General features: G+C 39.7%; 1 protein-coding gene across 2 annotated transcripts; it reads left to right on the top strand.

Moving 5' to 3' along the window:
- The first annotated feature begins 3,378 nt into the window (after positions 1-3,378).
- Positions 3,379-21,727, top strand: LOC143882250 (uncharacterized). 2 transcript variants are annotated; one of them, XM_077385748.1, is made up of 6 exons: positions 3,379-3,690; positions 8,904-8,970; positions 13,668-13,716; positions 19,088-19,132; positions 21,268-21,361; positions 21,528-21,727. In XM_077385748.1, the coding sequence occupies exons 1-5, from the start codon at positions 3,457-3,459 to the stop codon at positions 21,332-21,334; spliced, it is 462 nt and encodes a 153-aa protein (XP_077241863.1). In that variant the 5' UTR covers positions 3,379-3,456; the 3' UTR covers positions 21,335-21,361; positions 21,528-21,727. The 2 variants fall into 2 exon arrangements, with proteins under 2 accessions (XP_077241863.1, XP_077241862.1); XM_077385747.1 differs by lacking the exon at positions 21,528-21,727 and having other exon boundaries at positions 21,268-21,516.
- The last annotated feature ends 559 nt before the right edge of the window (positions 21,728-22,286 follow it).

The raw sequence follows: 22,286 nt of genomic DNA, 5'->3' as shown, positions 1-22,286 counted from the left end.
AATTACTTAGTTTTTAGTATTTCTACAAGTTTATGAATACACGAGAGACGGGCGTAAATTTTATGAACACCTCATGCTGAGATGAGAAATTAAATATCTAAAACTAAAATATATTTCAGAACATTGAAAAGAGCATGATTATTCTAAATTATTTTTGAAAACCTATAGCTTTTTGCAATCGATCTCAATTTCACCTGTGGAGCCCCTCCTCGTGCTAGGGTCCCATATAAAACTTATTAGCCCGGTGAGGAAAAGTTCAACTTACCAACCAGTCAACCACCCAATGGCTCCACCTCTAGGACAATAGTAAATTTCTCCGTTGTTTTGGAGTAACAGTGATGAAATAAACGTTAGAGCTAATGCAACAGTTGCAGTCGATGTTGTGGGATCACTAGAGTTTAACATTTTCTGGTAGCAGGAAGCTGTTATTACATGACTAATTACGGGTTCCTTCAATAAGGAATATGTTTATGTTTCAAGACTACTTTACTCTAGATATTTAGTAGTTTTGATAAAGATGTTTTTATTAAACATGGAAATTTATCGATTGCAAAAAGGACCTTGGTAGATGGTCTATATATTATAAATGCTAGCTTGAATAATGTTAACTACATTAAGGGGTCGTTTGGATACGCGGATTTTAGAATCCAGGATTTCCTCAAAATCGTAGTTGGGAGACGAGAGAAAAAGGAGACCACTTGCTTCACTTCTCTTTAGAATCATGGATTTTAAGTAAGAAATCCAGGTTTTAGAAATCTCTCCCACATCCTGAGATTTTTAAAACCTGGAGAGATTTCTAAAACCTGGAAACACAGGATGACCTCCTGCTCTCTTGCTGACGAAAAGAAGGGCGAGAAAACAGAAAACGATGGCTAGTCTCTTGTCTCCCAACTACAATTTGGAGGAAATCCAAGATTCTAAAATCTGCATATCCAAATGGCCCCTAAGAGTGTAGCATCTAATAGTGTCGTACCTCGGAAAAGGGTGAGAGACGTAAATATGACTTATCTCCGGCACCTTTGATTATATCATATTAATTTAGAGTAGATCACTAGATTGGTCAAGGATGATCCATTGGATTCGATCAAGCATAACACTTTCTAACACATGAGTCGTGCCTTCAGTGCAAAATGACTAGGATTCCCTTTGAGGGCAAGGGTACAAGGGCTGAGGATTTGTTAGATTTGATTCAAAATATCGTGTGTGGACTTCTTTCTCATCTGACTAGATGTGTGTTCATCTACTCCACTGCACTTACATATGATTATTCCATGTATGATTATCTATAGATGATGTGACACAACCCGCAATCCCTTGGAAATCCAAGAATTCATGAATGAAGTATAGAATGAAGGCGGTGAAAAGATTAAGACTTTTCATTGTTATAGAGAAAGAGAAGATATCTCAAATGAGAAATCGAACTCTATTAGGTATAGTTCAATCAATAATGAGCTTTGCTGACGTACCTGTATTTTTATGATGCAACATCATATAAACAACGCTCTATATTCTCAATCAAGTCTCAACTAAATCAGTGCCAAAGACTCCATATAAGATATGGACGGGATAGAAAACATGCACAGTTTAGGGGTGTCAAGCCCGGTTAAAAAAATAAGTGTTGAAAAGTTGGAGACAAGAACCGAGAAATGTATCTTTATTAGATACCCAAAGGAAAGATGGATATATTGGCTTGGGCCCACAAATATTTGGTTTGGGTCCCACAATCCACTATCACAATCTAAAATGAACACGGCCTTAAAAGTTTTGATAATCACCATTGAGACTGATCCTAATGATCAATTTTTGGACTCCACAGAGAAACATGTAGACAACATTTAGCAACAATGAAAAAAAATATTCCACTGAATATCATTGGGGTCAATTGTGAGCTGTGGGCATAGAAGAAGAAGAGACTTACAAGGGTTGGAGTGAGGGGAGCATGAAAAGGCTTTACAAAACATGAAAAACAAAAGGTGATGATATTTTCACTCCTGCATTACTTGCACGCTCCCCCTTATAACGTGATTTGACATTAAGTTGCCCACTTTTCACGTCAAATCAGGTTATAAGGGGAGCGTGCACCTAATGCAGGAAAGTGAAAATATAATCTCCGAAAACAAAACCTAATTTGAAGTGGTTTTTTTTTATTTGGGTATTTCTCGTGTTATCACTACACACCCTCTTTAGACTCTTCCCTCCCTTCTTAGCTCCTCTTTTACAATTGGGCCATAAATCTTTCACAAAATTATTTTTTCTGTCTCCAAACATGCTTATATATGCAATCAATATATTTGAGCCCGTGGGATGTCTTGAGCATGGAATTTATGTGTGACTGTGAAGTCTAGCATTTTTCAAATGTACAGTGGGGCGCCCAGGATGATCCATCCCATTCATTTGTTGGGCCACAATGTAAATAGACCGTACCGTATATCATCTCTACAGGATGACCCAAACCGTTCATTTTGTTGGGCCAACTTCAAAGGATGATCCAAATCGTTCATTCGTTGGCCCACAAATGTAATATTTCTAAGATTTTATATGGTGTGTGGCCCTTTAGTCCAGTATTTTTTCAAAAAGTACTGTATGATCCACTCCACGCAACCATTTGTTGATCCAGAGCGTAAATATATTGTGCCTTGGAAATCATTTTCATAGGATGATCATAACCCTTCGATGTATAGGGGGACTCTGCATTATTAAAACCTCCATAGATCAAACTTGTAGTAACATCCTAGGTAAATGATTTCTGGGGCACAACCTATTTACGTTGTGGCCAAATAAATGGACGGTTTGGATCATCCTGTTCTGTGGTCCCTACAGTACTTTTTAAAAAATACGGGACTATAAGGGCTTACACTATATAAAAACTAGGGTATGTCCTATATTTTTCAGAAAATACTGTACGGCCCATTCCATGGGAGGATCTAAACCGTCCATGGGTCACAATTTTAAATAGGTTGTGCCTAGGATAATCCTAGCCCTCCGATCCATAGAGGAACTTCATATTATGGAAACATATATGGATCGGAGGGCTAGGATCATCCTATCGAAATAATATTTGAGGAACAACCTATTTACGTTGTGTCCCATCACATCACATGGACAGTTTGGATCATCCTATGATGTGGTCCGTGCAGCACTTTGTGAAAAATAAGGGAACTATAAGGGCATACACCATATAAGATCTAGGACTTAGCCCCATATAAAAACTCCAACAAATGAACGGTTTGGATCATCCAATGAAGTGGCCCCCACAGTATTTTAATACGGGACTCCACATGCACATAGCATACTAACTATCATGTTATGATAACTGCACTAACTCATCTTGTCTTTTATTAAAACATGGTAGTGCTAGCCCATATAAAATCTCACTTTTTACCTCAGAAAAACTCGACTGACAGATAAATTCATAACAATTCCCGGGTTAGAGGTCGGGAAGATCAAAGAGGGAGAATGGAAGAAAGCCCATATGATTCTTCAACGAACTCAGAAACCCTAATTCAAGATCCCGATCGAGACATTATCTCTACGAATCCATCAGATTCTCAAAACATTCCCTTTGATTCGAGACCTTCTTTGGGCCAACGGGATATTTTCAGAGCCCTAGAAGTGGTGGAAAGAGATTCCACAGCCATTGCTGAAAGCTTCAATTCCCTCTTCTCATCTCTTCGATTGGCCCTATCCGAAGTGAGTTTCTCATCATTGTATGAATTCTAGGTTAAAGAAAGGCTACTGATGTCTGCACAACCATTTTTTAATAGTTGCACAAACTCAGCTTGTCGTTTCCTTTTTAAACAGCTGTCAAAGGTTTTTACAGTCATTTACAATGTAGTATTATTGGAGCTTCAATTGTTATGCTGCTTGCCTCCTTTCTTCTGTGCTTCAGACCCTCTCCTCTTTGCTAAGTAATGATGCCAAAATCCGAATCTGAGCGTCGGGCGAGCGGTATTGGCAAAACCAGCAGCTTAGGTTGTTAGAGCTCCTATTCATGGGTGGGTGCGTGCGCCCATAGAAAACAACGTTAGAAGGGCCCCGGAGTGGGGACTCGGGGGCACCATCGGACGCTCAAGTCAGGTATTGGTATCACATATATCTAAGGAGATAAACATGCTTACGAGGGGAAGAAGTGTGCGTTTTACCATTGAGCAAGAGGGTGCCTTTTATAGCTTGAGTTCTTACACCATGTTTTGGTCTATAAGCCATGTGTCCCTGTGCATGCCATGTTTTAGCATGTTTGCCACTTGTCGGTGAGCATGCCATGCATTAGCATGTATGCCATGTGTCTAATATAAAAGGGGGTGCCAATTTCCCCCCAACATTACTCCCCCACTTCCTTGAGCCGTTTTTGGGTCAAGGAAGTAGCTCTAGGCTTTGGAGATCTTTTTTCGGGTATGAAGTTTGGATACTTGCTTCTGAGCTTCTTTCCTTTGCTTACTTAAGAATGGGCAAGGTGAAGCTTGTTTGGAGAATTTTGGAGATGTAGCCATGCTTTGAGACTTTTAACTTTAAGAGGTTTAGTCTGAGCTGCTTCTCTTATTGAATTCTCGAATATCCTGTTTCCTCGACTTACTTAAGAGTAAGAAGGGCGGATGTCTTTTGGAGAATACAGAGATAAATTCCTCATGTTGTTCTTTTGGTGGCGAAGTTCCAGCCACAAAACTTTTTAGTTTATGTATGAATGCTCGTCCGTATGTTTCATTATCAATTTTTGAGGAACCGTGCATTGGCCTTTCCTGGTGTGGAGAACGTCGAGCCCATCTCTAGATGGTTATAGGAGAGAAAGCCTCTACCACGCCGTCGTGGGTGCGGTGTTTGGGTATTCCTTTTATATGACGATCACCTTTCTCTCGAGTGATCAGCTCGGAGTCGGTAGATCCGCCTGTCCTTTGTAGGGACAAGCCTTTTACATGGGAAGCGTTTTGGGTGTTTTCAAGAGGATCATTCCCAGTTTCACCTCTTCACTTCTTGTGCCCTTCCAGGCCAGCGCATGGCTTGGACCGGAGGGTGGAGATCCATATTGACTCTTTCGTAGAGATGTAGAGAAAACCTCATTTCATTAATCTTTAACGTGATTGTAGAGTGACGCTGAATCTGCCAAAAGGAAACAAAAACACAAAATATATTGTATTTCATAAACAATTTTACCTATTCCTTCTACGGATAAAACTTCCGCAAATTTTCCATGTTGAATGTGCAGAGAACTGTGGGTCCATCAAGTCTTAAGTTGGTGGGTGCCTGGTTGGAGGACTTAGGTGACTTCGTATGGCCCATTCCTTGCTCGATTGGTTAGGGTGATGCACAATTGGAGGATTCCTCGGATGGACTGTTATCCGGCTCTTCGACCTTAAAATGTTCGAGCCAAGCTCATTTTATGTGGCGATTTTGGCTTAATGGAGAGGAGTGTAGCGTCTACTGGCCTTTAAAAGATCATGGGCATTCCCCCTAACTCAAGTCTTCCCGAAGTATGGAGATGGTCAGAGAGTGCTTCCTTGCTTGGCAACGGAGCTTGGTAGTGGGAATTCTTAGCACATCCTAAGAAGTGGAATATCTTTTCCCGGAATTTGGAGAATATGGATCAGCAAGCTAAAAAATCGCAATCCTAACTAATTTTGCCAATTTTGATGGGTGAGTTATTGAGATTTTATTTGGCTCGGCTGAATTATGTCGGCGAATATTGGTCCAAAGCATTTCAACTTGTACTCGACGGAGCTTTGAAGCTCGGCATATAGCTTGACAAAACTTTTAAGCTCGGCCTACAACTTTCTCGTCCATCCTTGGCGGAACTTTGAAGCTTGGCGTAGAGCTCTTTGTGTAAAAATCAAAATATTTTTGTGGTGATAACACTTCTCTTATTGAGAATCACAACTCCTTAGTTTGCAAAGAATTTCATCAAGGCCTTTAAGATAGAAGCTGGAGCCAAATTCAGTGTGTATAGGTATGGCAGGTGATCCGACCCGTTAATGTCATGCCTTGGTACCCGACTAGAGGATCCGTGGTCCTTTGATGTCTTCCGCGGTATCTCCGACCGTATAAGGTGGGATCCGGGTTCCGTTGATACCGTCCGTGGTATCTCCGACCGTATAAGGTGGGATCCGGGTTCTGTTGATGCGGTCCGCGGTATCTCCGACCATATAAGGTGGGATCCGGGTTCCTTTGATGCCGTCCGCGGTATCTCAGACCGTATAAGGTGGGATCCGGGTTCCGTTGATGCGGTCCGCGGTGTCTCCGATCGTATAAGGTGGGATCCAGGTTCCTTTGATGCTGTCCGCGGTATCTCTGACCGTATAAGGTGCGATCCGGGTTTCGTTGATGCCGTCCGCGGTATCTCCGACCGTATAAAGTGGGATCCGTGTTCCTTTGATGCCGTCCGCGGTATCTCCGACCGTATAAGGTGGGATCCGAGTTCTGTTGATGTCGTGCCTCGGAGGGGTCTTTTGGCGATGCTTGGCCTCGAAGAGGGCTTTTGATCTCGGCCTAGAACTTTATAGCCCATCCTTGGCGGAACTTTTAAGCTCGGCCTAGAGGAAGAACGTCAACACAAATGTTAATCTTGCAAATGGCATTTCAAAAGCAAACATAGAATTTCAACAAGATAAAACTGTGACCAAGATAGTTTGAGGAGAACATAGCTTTACGTATGGTTTAGAGACCTCAATAGTGATCATTTACTTGGTGACTTGAATACGTCTGTTGTTTACCATGATTTTAACCGCAGATGGTTAGTATGTAGCATTTCCATATAAGCGCCTATTAAATAAATGGCCCGGATTTTTCAAGCCATTCAAATAACTTATTAGAAAAATTTGAGTATTAATTATTACTTTGAGTGGCGAGTCCTGAAACTTGTTCCAAGGTTATAAAGCTTTCAGGGGCCCACCATTTCTGGCCACACGCTGGTGTTATTTTTCAAATTCGAGAGATCCAAACACTGGCCCATCCAAGAATGGTTCGAATCAATTTAAGGTGCCACCCACTTTTTGTAGCAAGCTTGCCATGGATAGAAAGAGAAATATAATAAACAATTTAACCTTGGGTTCCAGATGTAATCCGTCATAGCTAGGGACTTTCATGGGTGCATGTTTATCTTTCTCAAAAGAAGAAGTACACCTAGCTGTGAACTATGTTTTACTCTAAGATAGGGTTTTCATTTACCGAAAAAAAGAGGAGTGTGATTTAAAATATTTTCAAACTATCATCGCTTATAAAATAAAGAGAAAGTTTTGCCCCTTATTCTTCCCAAGGTACAAACACCTTTCTTCCAAGTTCCAACACAAGTAGTGGGAAAAGACAAGATATGACATAAAGGAGGGATATTTTCCGTTCCCTAGGCTAATCTTTGCCTTTCTTTTTATTTGTAAAAGATCTCAAACGACAATGGCGACAGAGTTTTAAGACCAACTTTTTCTAATATATAGTATTATATTAGATACTTTCCCACTCTTGTTTTATCATATCTATTTCTTTTTCCAAAAGAATAAAGAAAAAATGCCTTGTCTGCCCTTCATCCCAATGCACTGATGAGACAAGATTCCTCTCTCTTTTCTTTTATTTATTTGTTTTTATTTATTTACTCTAGTAGAGTTTTATTTTATTTTCCCAGGACTCTACTTTTACTGTCAAACTCACCTCTTTTCCTCTTCTAATATGCCAAAGCAAACAGAGGGGGGGTTAGAGATGACCTTTGGCGAAGTCTATTGGCCGATGGTTTTGGGTTGCCGGTGGAGACAAATATATCCGGCATATCCATTGTGGCCCCATTCATGTTGGGTCGAACCACTTTTGGGCTTACGTACGACTCACCTGATCTTCACGTCCATTGTCCGATGCTTCGGCATCTTCGAGAAGTCCAGCATCTACCATCTGACTCAGTGTGAAGCACATAGGTGGCGTAGGGCGAGTCCATAAGCTTCAGGATCTCCACTTCACGGAAGATCTGACCGCGGGAAGAGTTTTACCTTGCTAACTCCGATTGATTTCAGAATCAGAACCACATTTTCCGGCGAGGGGAGATTGTCCGCGATCAGGCCGTAGTTGATTCTGACCGGAGTAGATGATGCTGGAACGAGAGAATCCGACATATTAAGAAGAATAACGAGTACATAAGAGAAGTAGCAACTGTTGAATGTCATAGCTTCGTTCTAAAACGATAAATCAATCACTCTCAACTCTTGCCCCCAGCACGCCCTCCGTCGTTATGCTTAGATTTATTTCTTCGAGTCCCACGGATGACGCCAATCTGATGATGCCAAAATCCATATCTGCGCGTCGGGCGAGCGTTAGTGGCAAAACCAATAGCTTAGGTTGGTAGAGCTCCTATTCATGGGTGCGTGCGCTCATAGAAAACAACGTTAGAAGGGCCCCGGAGTGGGGACTCGGGGGCACCCTTCGACGCTCAAGTCAGGTATTGGTATCACAGATATCTAAGCAAGACTAATTGAGATAAACATGCTTATGGGGGGAAGAAGAGTGTGTTTTACCATTGAGCAAGAGGGTGCCTTTTATAGGCTTAGAGTTCTTACACCATGTTTTGGTGTATAAGCCATGTGTCCCTGTGCATGCCATGTTTTAGCATGTTTGCCACTTGTCGATGTGCATGCCATGCATGTATGCCATGTGTCTAATATAAAAGGGGGTGCCAATTTTTCCCCCAACACTAAGCCTTACCAACTTTTTCTGCATTATGTTTTAGCTATATCTAAAGGTTTTTTGTGCAATCATAGAAATGTTGAGCACTTTATGACTCACATAGAATGAAAATTGATCTATACCTGATTGTGTCATTGATTTTTTTTGAATGGTCTGACTGTGTCATTGATCTGAATAGGGAATCCCAACTGCTTTCATTTTATATTGTTCCATTGATTATTAGTGCCTCTAATGGAATGAAAAATATCCTATAGGTCACTGGAACTTCGGTTGAGCACATGCGTTGCTTCAATGATGCTGCAGGTCGCATGCAAGAATCTGGTAAGCTAAAAGTGCACTTGAATCATGAATCATACTAATTTATGTTTATATTTTCTATGCGATCTAAAAAAACTGCATTAGAAACTTTGGAATATTTGCTATGTCTCTCTCTCTCTCCCCTTGATTTTTTGTCATCTTGTTTCTCCTTCAGATTTTTCTGTTTTGTACTTGACCATCTCGGTCCTTTTCAATATAATGGCTACCATTAAAAAAAAGAAGAAGAGACTTTGGAATATTATAAAATCATAATTAATTCCAAATTTTATGCAGTGCATACCTATTCATTTAGCTAATTTATATGTTTTCAAACAGTCCATCCCGTTGATTATGGATGAACATTTATCTCCCCCCTGATCCTGCTTGTCGTCACCAATCAAGTGTCCAACACTTGGGTCAAGGAGTTCCATCAGTCTTCCAAATCTCCACAGCGATTAGACTTGAAGAAACCAAAGGCCATACCTGTAATCCCCTATCCAATCCTTTCCCCAAGATCGATCCCTACACTTTCTACCACTAGCATTGTCTCCAAATGTGGCTTAGCCTGAAACAAATGGATCAAAGCAAAACTCCGACCTAGAATACACATTCACACACGATCCCCTAGACCTTGGCTGGCAGTTTCTATCCCAACTCGACCAGATTTTGTTGCATCTTCAACGCTACCCTCCTGAAGTTAAGAATTTTATACTAGAGCAAAACCAATCACCCACGTCCCGAAACCTTCTCTTTAGTCGCTTTGGCCGTCTTTGATCAAATCTGTTCCTCCTGATATCCCAACGGAAAGAAACACTACTCTGACCATCCATTTATGACTCAAATCATTTTGAGACCTTCAACAATCCTGCTAATGTGCTGTTGTTTAGCAGCTCCTTTTTGGCAAATTATGGATCTCTCGCTTCTTGACATTGCTTCTTTTTCACCATGTCTTGTTAATGCCCTAATGAAGATGTTCCAGCTAAGTGCTCTTCAGAGCTTCGACCATAAACCAAGATATCATCGAAATATACTACTATAAAATGACCGATCAAAGGATCTGCTTACATGAAAGTACTAGGAGCATCATATAGCCTGAACGACATTACAAGCCACTCATACAAATTGCCCTTGGTCTTGAATGCTATCTTCCATCCGCCATCGGGCTGAACTGATTTGATGGTACTTGCTAAGAAGATCAATCTTCAAAAAGACAATTGAACCATCTAGTTCATCAACTCATCAAGCATGTTGTCGGGTTGAGGAATGGTGAAGTGATACTTGTTGATTTTGTCTATAGCCCAACTGTCTATGCACATCCGCCAAGTCATGGCCTCAATAAGGCAGGGACAACACATGGCCTCCTACTCTTACGAATAAGCCCTTTGGACAACAACTCATCCACTTGTCTCTTGAGTTCTGTGTGCTTCGATGGATTCATACAATAATGGGCCAAACTAGGGATGGAGCTTAACTTTGATGGTTTTATTCTTGGCATTCCCGTCCTGGTTGGAGTTAAAGGACTTCTTAGAGATGAGGAAGGATCAACTCGATGGGCTTTTTTAGGACCCATTCGGAAAAAGGAGTCGAATGAGACGGAAGTGAGAGCGGTTCTGTAGTGTATCTGAACCACTGACAATAGTGATTTGGACACACTTGTCATGGAGAGAGACTCCCTCAACAGCATTAGATGGTTGGATGGAAGCCAGTCTCACCTGTGGAGTTCGTGGGAATGATAGACGAGATTTGTGATCGTGGTGTGGGGTTCAAGGCTTGTTTTCCATCATGTTTCCAGATCACCCAATAGCGTGTCTGACCGACTTGCCATATCGGGAGTTCATAGAGTGGAGGCCTAGAGACCCTTGATTTTCTTCTCCCTTGACTCCTATTGTATATATTATTTCTCTTTTGCTTTTTAGTTTTTTCTTTGTATCTTTGACCATCTTGGTCTTGGGATTTTTCTCCCTTTCTCCTTTCTAATAATATTTGCGCCATTTCAAAAAGAGGGCCAAATTAGGTCATTGCACTAGTGATTTAAATCAATCCGATACTGGACATTTTGCATGGGGGTTAGGCCATGGAGAAGTTCTTTTGGAACTAAATCTTCAAAATCAGGCAGCAACTCTTGGACCTGGGGTGCTGAAATCTCAGTTACAATAGTATCCTTCTTTCACTTCCAACATATAAACTTGTCATGTCGCTTCACTTTCTTCAACAAATCTTCGAGTAGTCAAGATATTTGATACTTTCACATTTTTCTGTGATACATCATCTCCGTTAGGGGATTAAGAATAATCTTTTCTCCGTCCTTGCGAAACGCTAACTGTTAGCTTGGATATAATGGATACAATCTTTATCCCATAGCCAAGGTCTCCTTAGAGGTACCTGACGAGCATCCATGGTTGTGACATCAAACCAAACAAAATCTGATTTTTTGTCTCCCATTGGAAACTTATCAAGCAGCGTAATGTGACAGGGAATTCAGATCCTTTCTTGAACCATGCCACCTTATAGGGGTTCCAATGCTTCTTAGTTGTCAGTTTTAGTTTCTCAACTATTTTTTTGTGGATACAATATTTTCATTTTTCAATACTACCCCATCTTCAATCATCATGCACGCTTTTCAGTCGGTCTTAGACTCCTGGGATACCATCACACTCTTCACGAACAATAATTCCCCTTCTATCTTGTCAATCATCACGTCCTCTTCCCTTCGATGAAGGGCTTAAACCCATATTTCTGGTCACGTTCCCCATCGATGGCTGCTGTAAATTTAGCTAAATTAGTTTACCCCATGTTCCTTGTTTTGGGCACTCAAATGAGAGAGGACGTTGGTTCCTACGGGTAAAACAACGCGCAATGCACACCAGATGATCCTCAAAGAGTTCATGATGAAGATTCACCTCGGTCACAATATGAAATAGAGCCTGCAGCCCTCTTTACATGTGAAGAGGTTGTACAATTAGGAGTTTGAGATGTTCGATTGTGTTGGGTGTCACGAACAATGCCTACAGTTCTACTCCCACTAATTATTCCTTAACTCTACTCAGTCCTGCTCTTGGGTGTTCTTCCCATAGTTACCGAAAACTTCCCAATTGGATGGGAAGTTCGCTTCCCCAACAGCTTGCTTCAAAAGCTAAGTTCTTCTATGCTTCCCACATGTTTTTACGTGGTTCACACATTTCTTATGCGTTTCTTTTAGATTAAGCGTACAAGTCCTATTTAGGTGATTATTTTTTCCTAAAAGAGTGTTTTCTCCTCTGGGTGATGCCGAATGAGCATATTTAAAAAATAATGTATTTACCAAATACCTAATCTTAAATCTATATGAATAAAACATGTGAAACTATAAATCCCTTAAACTTGCGACTATAATCGGTCGCAAAGTCTTTTTTATTACTCATAATCCTTACCTACATTAACCTAAACCTACTATAACCCTACTCTTTTTTGTGCACTTTTTTTTTTTTTGGCTTCAAATGAGGCTTATTACATGCTTCATTTTGATTTCGTTGTTGCTTCCCTCATGTTTCCTCTTATTTCTTTCTTTAGAGATTTTCGCTTACCACATTTTCTCTTTTATAAACCTCTCGCTTACCGCATCTGCTTCCCGTATCGTTTTGTCCCACTGTCTTCCCACTGGCAATTACCCACTCCCTCTTCAACAGTAGCTAATACACTTTCAGCAATTAGAGTACCAAGTGTTCTCTGACTTTTAAATTCGGACCTGATAAATAAATCTAAGTAATGATCTCCTCCGATTCAGCTAGCCCATTACACATTGCCAAGTTGTAGAATTCGTCTGTATACTCCTCAACAAACTGTCTTTCTGGCGTAGCATTTGATTACATTCAAACATGTCTTGTTTTTAATCTATGGGAAATAAATACTCTTTTAACTTTACCTTCATATGATCCCATGTCTGAATGTATTTCTTACCACTAGTCTCCGCTACCAAATTGCGACATCCCCTTTTTACTTGGTTTTCTCAAAGATAATCTTCCGCTTTTCCAGCCCTCACCATGATGATCTGATAAGATAAGGAATCACAACCTGGCTCTAATACCAAAACTTTATGTAGAAAAACACAGACGGGAACAAAATTCCTGCAAATAATAGGCAATTTTTTTGTTCGAATCTGCGTAAATAAACAACCAGCATAGCAATGAAAACTCAGCAAAGGGTTCTTACGAACAGTAATCTCAGAACTCCAATCTTCCTGCGGTCATGCCTATAAAACCCTGTCTCGTCTTAATAGTCCCTCCCTAAATTCTTTTATCACAAAATGCCTTACGCTACTAAATATTTTCAAACAAAAAAAAGAAAATAACAGCATTGGCTTAACTGTCCTCCTAACCATTAAAAAAAAAACAAAAACAAAAAGGAAGCTTAACTGTCCTCCTATCTGAGACCGAAATAAAAACATGGATTCATTCCTAAGGATCAGAACCTTTAGGCCTATGCTGATACATTTGCTTGAAAAACTTATATCTTGCTCCTGCATCACCATCAAAGATAGTTTTTGGGGGTTAGGAACCAATTTGCCAACACAATGCAGATTGGATTGGGGCCTCTGTCCTTGTAGTTTATGAAGGTTTAACTGCATTTGCTTTTTTTTTTTACCTTTTTGTATTTCTAATTTTTTGAGTTCATACTTCATACTTAAACTACAAAAGAAAATCCTGTGTAACCTTCTTCCTTGTATTTTCTTCTTTATTTTGCAGCACTTGATGCAGCAACCAAGGGAAACCGTTATATAAATTCTTGTCTAAGGTTCTACTTTCATTCTATCCTCAATATTCCATCATTATATTATTGACAGTTTTTAGTAACAGTAAAACAATAGCAGCTTCTAGCCTTCTTGGGGTGCTCGAAAGTGATCACTGTTACTAATATCATGATACTTCTAGGTCTTCAGGCTTCATGAATTGGAAATGCTTGTTGTAAGGAATGTCGATGAAAGTGTTATGAAATTAATGTTTTGAACCAAAATTTCTAGAATATATTTGCTTCAAAGGTTCAAAATTTCTAGAATATGTGCTTCAACAATGATATCTGTGTATCTTGTTATCTCATAAAAGAAATTTAAAACCAGTGTTTAAAAACGCAGATGCGATGCGGAACACGTTCGAAAAAAACTCTAGTTGACTTGGGCACGACGCGATCGAGTACTCGGTTGACGTGGTCATGATTAGGGAGAGTCAAAGGAGTTTTATTGGCTTTGTAGGGCAAAATGCGGAATGCGGCCAAGGTGAAAGGGAGTCGACTCGAGGGAGTCCACGATGACATGGGGGAGTTTTAAAACAATGCTTAAAACCATACTGGGTCCATTTTTGAGATGAGACCAAGGACTAGCAACTGTCACATATTTTGTTTCTGAAAATATATCTACATCTGCTAATCATGCACATGATACCTAAAATCTCTCTTTTAGGAACACACCAACAAATCAACTGGCAACACAAGAATTTTTTGGAGTTTTTCAGGCAGAAGAAATCAACGAAGCCTGAAGCCCATGGTGCAAGATGACACCCGGTCAACCAATTCCAAAAGCATAAGAATGGAAAAAGAAGTTTTAAAAACCCTATTCATTAATAAACAAAGCTTACAATTATGGCTCTCATAGCATGGTAACCGAATAGAAATAACAAATAGAAGAAAGTAAAAGGTTAAAGTATTCTTGGCTACTCTCGAGAGGAAGAGCACCTAGGTCCGACTATAGCTACATCTCTAGAAGAGACTTGTAGTATTACATGAGAGACCTTTTAGTTTGAGGAAAGGCTCGGAATATATACAATCGACTCTAAGTTTCATGTTAAAAAAGTGAAGGGTGCGTTCGGCAACCATTCTTTAGCCGGATTTTTTGGGTGCGGAGGATGAGAATACCGAACAATCTGAAAAATATCGTTTGTTTTCAATTACTAAAATGCGTTATTTTAGAGATCAGATATCTTAAAACCCGATTTTAGGAAGCGGCTATTTGCGGCTTCTGAAAATCTCTTAAATGAGTTCATCGGGTTAAGCAATAATATCGGGTTAAGCAATACTATCTCTCTAAGCAATACTATCTTCTGATTGACCCACGGACGCTACAGGAACGACGAAGCAAATCTCTCTCTCTCTCCATCAACATTAGGGTTTCAATAGCCCTATTAAACTGCCATTTCTTTTTGCAGATAGTGAAGGAGAATCTCCAAAAAGAGACGGCTCGAGAAAAGAAACTGTTGTATTCACCTGCAAAAAAGTTGTTTTGGACTTCTCGAAGCTTTATGATACATAGCTAAGGCAATATGTGACGTTAGGGTTTTGGAAATGGTATTACATTGGTGAAATTGTGGTTTGTAAAATGGATCCCCTGCTTTATTTTAGGCCTGTCTTGACTGATTCCTTTAATGGTGTCAGGAAGCTAGAACACAACCCACCTCAGAAAACGCAGTGAACAGAACCAATTATGATCTCTTGATGAGGAGATTTTTATCAATTTAACGTCGATCTGCTAAAAAACTAAAATAATTCATTCTTGGATGCGAGTTTGCCGAACTTGATTCTACTGAAAAAAGAATAATTCATTCTTGGGCAGGAGTTTGCCGAACTCAATTCTGCTACAATAAGCACTAAACAAAAATTCCTTCTGATTCTTGATTCCATAATGTGAATCAATGAATGGTTGCCGAACGCAGCGAGGATTTTGTTGATATTCGACAGTTCGATAGAAATAGAAACCCTGACAAAAATCAACTCCGCGTGTAACCGAAATCAAAGTTTAAAACCTTCTCTTTCCTCTCAGAGTTGTTGTTGAAGCTTGTGAAATTTTCGCATTTGATGTTCATGCTCAAGCTAATATAATAGTTTTTTTTCTTTTTTAGCACGATTTTGATTGAATTCTAATCCCTCATACAATTAAAACACATTATTTGATAAATTGTCAAATTTTATATTATCTAATATTTTATACAAAATGTGTCCACTTTGGGTGTAAATTATTGGAGTATCAACCATAAACTAGCCAGTGTCGGACTTGTAGTGTGGACAACTATTAGCTTGAGCAATTGGCGAACACTTTTGCATGTGGCAAGTTGTAGTTTTCTATTTCTTATCTGGGCCTCCCTCTTGGTTCTAGTATCCCTTTCAGTCTCCTGGTGTAATTCTATCGTGGAGAGAATGGGTAGGAAATTGGTGGTTTAGAAAGAACTTATCTTTAGGGGGGCATTCTACTCCTATAAAGGTGGTTGTATCGAATCTTCGAGGGAACTCTATGTCTTTGTTTAAGATTCTTAAGGCCATAGTCAATCTAGTAGAGTTGATTTCCTCATGGGAAGGTAAGGAGGAAAAGAAAAAGCTCTAACACTTGGTTGGGTAAGAAACTATGTGCTTATCGAAGATGGATGGGGTGTTGGTTTTGGCAAAGCTCTCTTTTCATTTTGGTCCTCCTTGAAAAATGGCTATGGAGATTTGGTGAGCATGGCTTTAAATTTCCATCGAAACCAACACGAAACGATCGAAAATTTTCTATTTCCATCCCCACTGAAACACATACCGAACCGAAACACATCGAAACCAAAATTGTAAATGTATTATTGGTATACTATATCAATATGTATTGCGTAATTATATTTATATGAGTTGGTAAACATGGTACATATTTCTCCTCTTTGGATTCTCTGACGAATGAAGTGGCAATCTACTTCAATGTGTTTGGTTCACTCATGGAAGACCGGGTTGGTGGCGATATGAATGGCAGATTTACTGTCACAATACAACCGTGCTGGCCCTAAAGACGGAAAACCAAATTCTGATAGAAAAGACCGCAACCAATCAGTTCTCCACTCGTATATGACTTCGCCCTGTAGTTTTTTTTTTGAAATGGTATGACTTCGCCCTGTATTCTGCTTCCACACTTGATTTAGACACAATGCCTTGCTTTTTACTTCTCCAAGACACCATATTACCTCTGACAAAGGTACAATAACTTGTTGTGGACCTCCTATTTGCTGGAGATCCCACCCAATTTGCATCAGTGAATCCCTCTATTCTCTCATGACCATTTTTCTTAAAACATTAGCCTTTCCCTGGTGTACCCTTCAAGTATCTGACAATCTGAATCATTGCTGCCCAATGGGATGTACGAGGAGAATACATAAACTGACTAACTACCCCTACAACGAATGGGATATCAGGATGAGTAACAGTCAAATAAATCAGCTTTCCAACTAACCTCCTGTATCGTCCTGAATCATCTAACAAGTCTCCTTGATCTGGAAGGAGTTTGACATTCGGATCCATAGGTGTGGATTCTGGTTTTACGCCCATATGACCTGTCTCCTCTAATATGTCTAAAGTATATTTTCTCTGTGACAAGGAAAGTCCATAATGAGAACGAACTACCTCGATGCCAATGAAATATTTGAGGAATCCCAAGTCTTTAGTGGAAAACTCTCCCTGGAGGAAACTCTTTAATCTTCGTATGCCAACTTGGTCATCTCTTGTGATCACAATATCATCCACGTATACTATCAAGAAGATATAACTAAGAGTGGACTGATAGCTGAAAACAGAGTGATCAACATCGCACTGTTTCATGCTAAATCGCAGAATTGCATCACTGAACTTCCCAAACAATGCCCTCAGAGATTTTTTTAAGGCGACAAAGGGGGAGAGAGGGGCGGTTAAGAGGAGGACGGTCTAGGGTTGGGGCCGAGTGAAAAATTACATTCCGGGCTAGTAGGGTTAGGGTTTGAGTTGAAATAAAGCTAGGGTTTGAGGTTAGAGATGAAAGAAGAGAGTGAGGCAAGGGGAGAGGGGCGGTTAAAGTCTGGGTTAGGGTTAGAGGTGGAGATTTAGAGTTTTGGGGATGGAAGAGGGGATCTGGGTGGAGAGTTCCTCCAAATGGGATGTGGCTGGAGGTGTAGGGAATAGGATTTGGGAAATAGGGTTTAGCGATTTGGGGTTCTAGATGGAGATTAAGGGTTAGGATTCTATTGAAAAACCCAAAACAAAGGTAATACTTTTAAGGAGGGAGGATCACTTCCACCTAGGGGAAGTTTGGCCCTGTGAGCCTGGACCCGCCCCGAGCCTGTACAAGGTCTGGTATGGATTTTCCAACCTTGAGGGTTGAGGGCGGACTTGGGCTCACTTTGTAGGCCAGAGCCAGGGTAGGGTCGAGTCGGGCTCAGGGGTGATACCCCGGGCCAACTCGACATGGCCTAGCCCGACCTTATGCCATATTTTGATATTTACACCAACCCGTCTTGTCTTTTAGTACTTGAAAAACTTATTACATTTTCCAAAATGCTCTTACAAAGTTACAAGCCAATTAAAGAAGAAAAGACAGCTTGGTTTGTGTTGTTATAAAAACTTGGCTGTGCTGATAACATTTCCTTTGAGTGAATCGATCTTGGCCATTGAGGTTCACCTCAAATGGATGGCCAAGTTCTATTTTGAATAGATATATATTCACTAGGGTCAATCAGGGCCAGTTCGGCCTGGCCCGGCCCAATCAGGGCGAGCCTAGTAGGGCGTGCTTGGGTTGAGGTTTCTTAGGCCCTGACTCAAGGTTAGAGCGGGCCAGGGCTAAGATAATGGGATCCAGGGTTGGGCTGGGCATTTCGAATGCCCAGCCCAACCCGACCCTGTTGCAGCCCTACTTCCACCTTTAGCTCTGATACCATGTTAGATTGCTACATGAAGAGAGAGAGAGAGAGAGAGAGAGAGAGAGAGAGAGAGTGGCGTGAAGGGAGAAGAACAAAATTACGTTCTCTTCCCCCCCCTCCCCCCCGATTTCATATATTAGTGAAATCTAATACAAAATGGCCAAACTGCCCTTAATGGGCATGAATACATCCAACAATACCAATCCATATGATAATTGTGTTCTTAGAAGGGGATTTTCTTACATTCTCTTATGATGGTACAGGAATATATCCTTTCCAATTGTGTTTAATTGCTATTTTACTGTCTTAACTATGGTTTCAGCATGGGGTTTTGATGGGACCCAATGCCATCTATTGTTGTAGCACTAAACTTGAGATTCTCTTTGATCCTTTACTGTCTTAATTGTGGTTTCGGCGTGGGTATTTGATGGGACCCAGTGCCATCTATTATTGTAGCATTTCATTTGAGATTCTCTTTGCAATGTTTGCTGCAGATTGAATCAAGAAATGAAGGACATCGAAAATCTTGCCTTGCAATTGTATCCTTTTCTTTTATTTTTTTCTTTCAAGAAATCATTTTATTTCCCATGAATGCATTTTGACACACTATCATTTGAATAGCTATTGCAGTACTAAGCTTAGCAATACTGGGTTATAATATTAATTGATATAAAATATGGCTGATTGCTGTATCCATTTGTGTAAATCATAGACAATAAGCTATGATTTAGCCAACACTTCGAATTTTTTGGTGACACAATTTTTGGGAGAACCCTCTAGAGAAGGGTATTTTGTCAAAAAGGGATATTTTTGTAGGGTTTTGGAATCCTCTAGAACCTTTTTTTTCTATATATATAAGTAGTCCTTAGGGATATCCCCTTTTCACACATGTTATGTTAATGAAAAAGAGAGCTTTTGCTTCCAACTTGAAGAATTCTTCTTCCCATTAGATCTTGAAGTGATTTCTCAATCCTGTGGGTGTGACTCCTCTCTTCCACTTATGTGAGACCATTGAATCCTATGCCGTCTCCTTCTCTACATCTTTTATGGTAAGATTTTCACCATTACTTACAACAAGCCTTCTGAAATTTTGGATATTGAATTTTAAAGTTTATGTGGATAGTTCGGTTGGTTATTAAGAGGAACAATATGAACGAATCTGATTTGAGATCGGACAACTGGTTTGAGTCAATATCCACTGTTGAATTTCTAGATTGTGTTGATCTTGAGATCCAATGGTCAGATCAACTTGATTTTGACTATGGGATCAACTAGGTTAACAGTACTTGTAAATTTTAAACTAGATCTGAGGGGGTGAATCTGTGCTATTTTTGAAAGTGTGTGAAACCCTGATTTGACTTCATGTTTGGGCATTTTACATAAACTAAAGATTGTTGTGGACTTCCTCTATTAATCTTACACCTGTTGGTGACTAGATTGTGTGAGTAGCCTAGGCTTTCTCAAGCACTATCTGGTAAAAACATTTAGCATATAGGGAGTTTATTTTGTGTGGAAGATGTGGTTGCAGTTATTTTGCCTTGAGCTGTTGGGTGGGTGCGTTTCGTTCTCTCATTGGAGGTAGAAAACTATATGTGGTCTTCAATGTTGAAAAAAGGCAGTCCTAGGATTTGATTTGGAGGACATGAAACTTAGCCAAAAATGTAGCTTTCAAACTTAGTTTATGCTAATTTATATTTATGTTTTGGTGTAAATATGTCAATTAACTTTATGTTTAATTGCTTTAGTAGGATCGGGTCCATCATTAATTGGGTCGTTAATGTCATTTTATGTAAGTAGTGAACTTTACAAATGGTCATGGAGTTGGATTTAAAATATCCACACCTCCCGCGAATTCTCTCCTATCTTTATTTCTTCTCCCCCCCGCCCCGCCCTGGTCCTCTTTTTGCTTCTTTCATACGGAGTGCTTGTGGATGGATTATTTCAAAGTTCCAACATATTTCAAAATAGAAGCCGTTTACCCTTTTTTGTCGTATTTTGGTACGGACAAATAGGGATGAAATGACCTGGTATGGAACGAAATTCTGACCGCACGTCACTCGTTTCGTCGTATTTCAGTATGCACAAATCGGGATGAAACTGCTTGGTACTGAACAAAAGAGGGTGTGCATATAAGTTTGTTAGTCATGGGGCATGTGTGTTCCTTTTCCATTTTTTTTTCTTGTTCTCCTTAGTATTCCCTTGTCGTTCAATGAGGGGGAAAAGAAGAAAAAAAATATGTTTTAGATGTTCATACACTCTTAGCCAAGGTTTGCCATTTACATTGTGGTAACAATTTCTTAACTGTGTTCTTTTGTTTGTGTTGATATATTTGACCTTTGTGATTATTTTATTGTTCTTTCTCCTAATTATATCGCATCTTGTTTTAGTCTCTATGCTTCGGCTAGTGGCTCTTCACCCATTTGCTGATTATATATACTTGGTTGTCATCATATTAACTCCATTTAGATTGTAATAATCATGTTATCTGTCAAATCTTCTCTCCTAGAAATACCTTGATTTCTTGAACAGTAGTGTTTTTTTTTTTTAAACTGGCTTTCTTGAACACTAGTTATCTTGTGTTCTTCTAGGAATGTTAAAAAAAATGACCTTTCCTTCAGAAAATCTTGAATAATAGAGATGAAATTATTTGTTTGACTTCTTAATGCTTGTGAAGAAAGGTCTTGAGGAGGCATGTAGATGCTCTAGACTCATCTGTGAACAAACTCATCAGATATCCATGAACTGGAGACATCTCATATTTTCCACAGGTGATTATTCTTGAGAAGTTCCTTTGTATTTGTTGAGTACTATGCTTGTAAATTGTTGGCATTTTCTCGCTTTAATCATATAGAGAACAATGATATTTAGAGTATTTTTGGCATTAAAAGTTATAGAAAATGTGGGTGATCTTTAATTTTCCCAATTTATGGGCAGGTACTCGTAAATCTTTGTAAACCTAATCATTTGGCCTCTCTGATCTCAACAAATTGCATGCCTACTCAACCTCTTCATGTTCTTCACCAAAAGTATTTGAATTATGACAGAACATCTCATAGTAGAGTACATAATGACTTTGAAACTGTTTTTTTTTTACATTACATTAATGGGAGCATTTGGTCAAAAGGTAAGTCTCATCCTTTTGTCTCCTCTCTTACAAAAGATCTTCAATGTCACAATATCCTTTGGGAAGTGATATTTTACCCCCCTTTTCTTAACCAGGCCACCTTCTCTGGTCTCTTTATGACCCCCCCTTTTACTGTTTAGACTACAATGGGTGGCTCAGGGAAGAAAAGGGGGCGAATATATCATTTTCCTATCCTTTTTTTTTTATGAATTGTGGAAATATTATTAAACTAGAAAAGAAGACTCTGATGCCTATGATTGCAAGAGCAAAGAAAACCCCCAATGGGGGAGATGATAAATTTTTTATAATACATCTCTATCAATTCTAAATCGAGTAAGCTGGTCAGCTTCACCATTGCCTCTGTGCCTTGTGACCCTCAAATCTTATTTATAATTTTCTCAATCTCTTTTACCCATCTAATAACATTAAAGGAATCGCCCTCAATAATCAGATACTCCATCTGATTTTGTTCAAGCAAATGATTAGCATTAAAAAGCTCAAGAACCTCAGCCTCATTGGAATCCTTCTCGCGTACTAGACCTTGAAATCCTAGCTCATGACTCGGGAGA

The sequence above is a fragment of the Tasmannia lanceolata genome, unplaced genomic scaffold (genome assembly GCF_043159265.1).
Source record: "Tasmannia lanceolata isolate RefF3 unplaced genomic scaffold, GAP_Taslan_0.1 ptg000007l, whole genome shotgun sequence".
NCBI lineage: Eukaryota > Viridiplantae > Streptophyta > Magnoliopsida > Canellales > Winteraceae > Tasmannia > Tasmannia lanceolata.
Note: the sequence above shows the minus strand (reverse complement) of the source record. Positions and strands in the feature narration are given on the sequence as shown.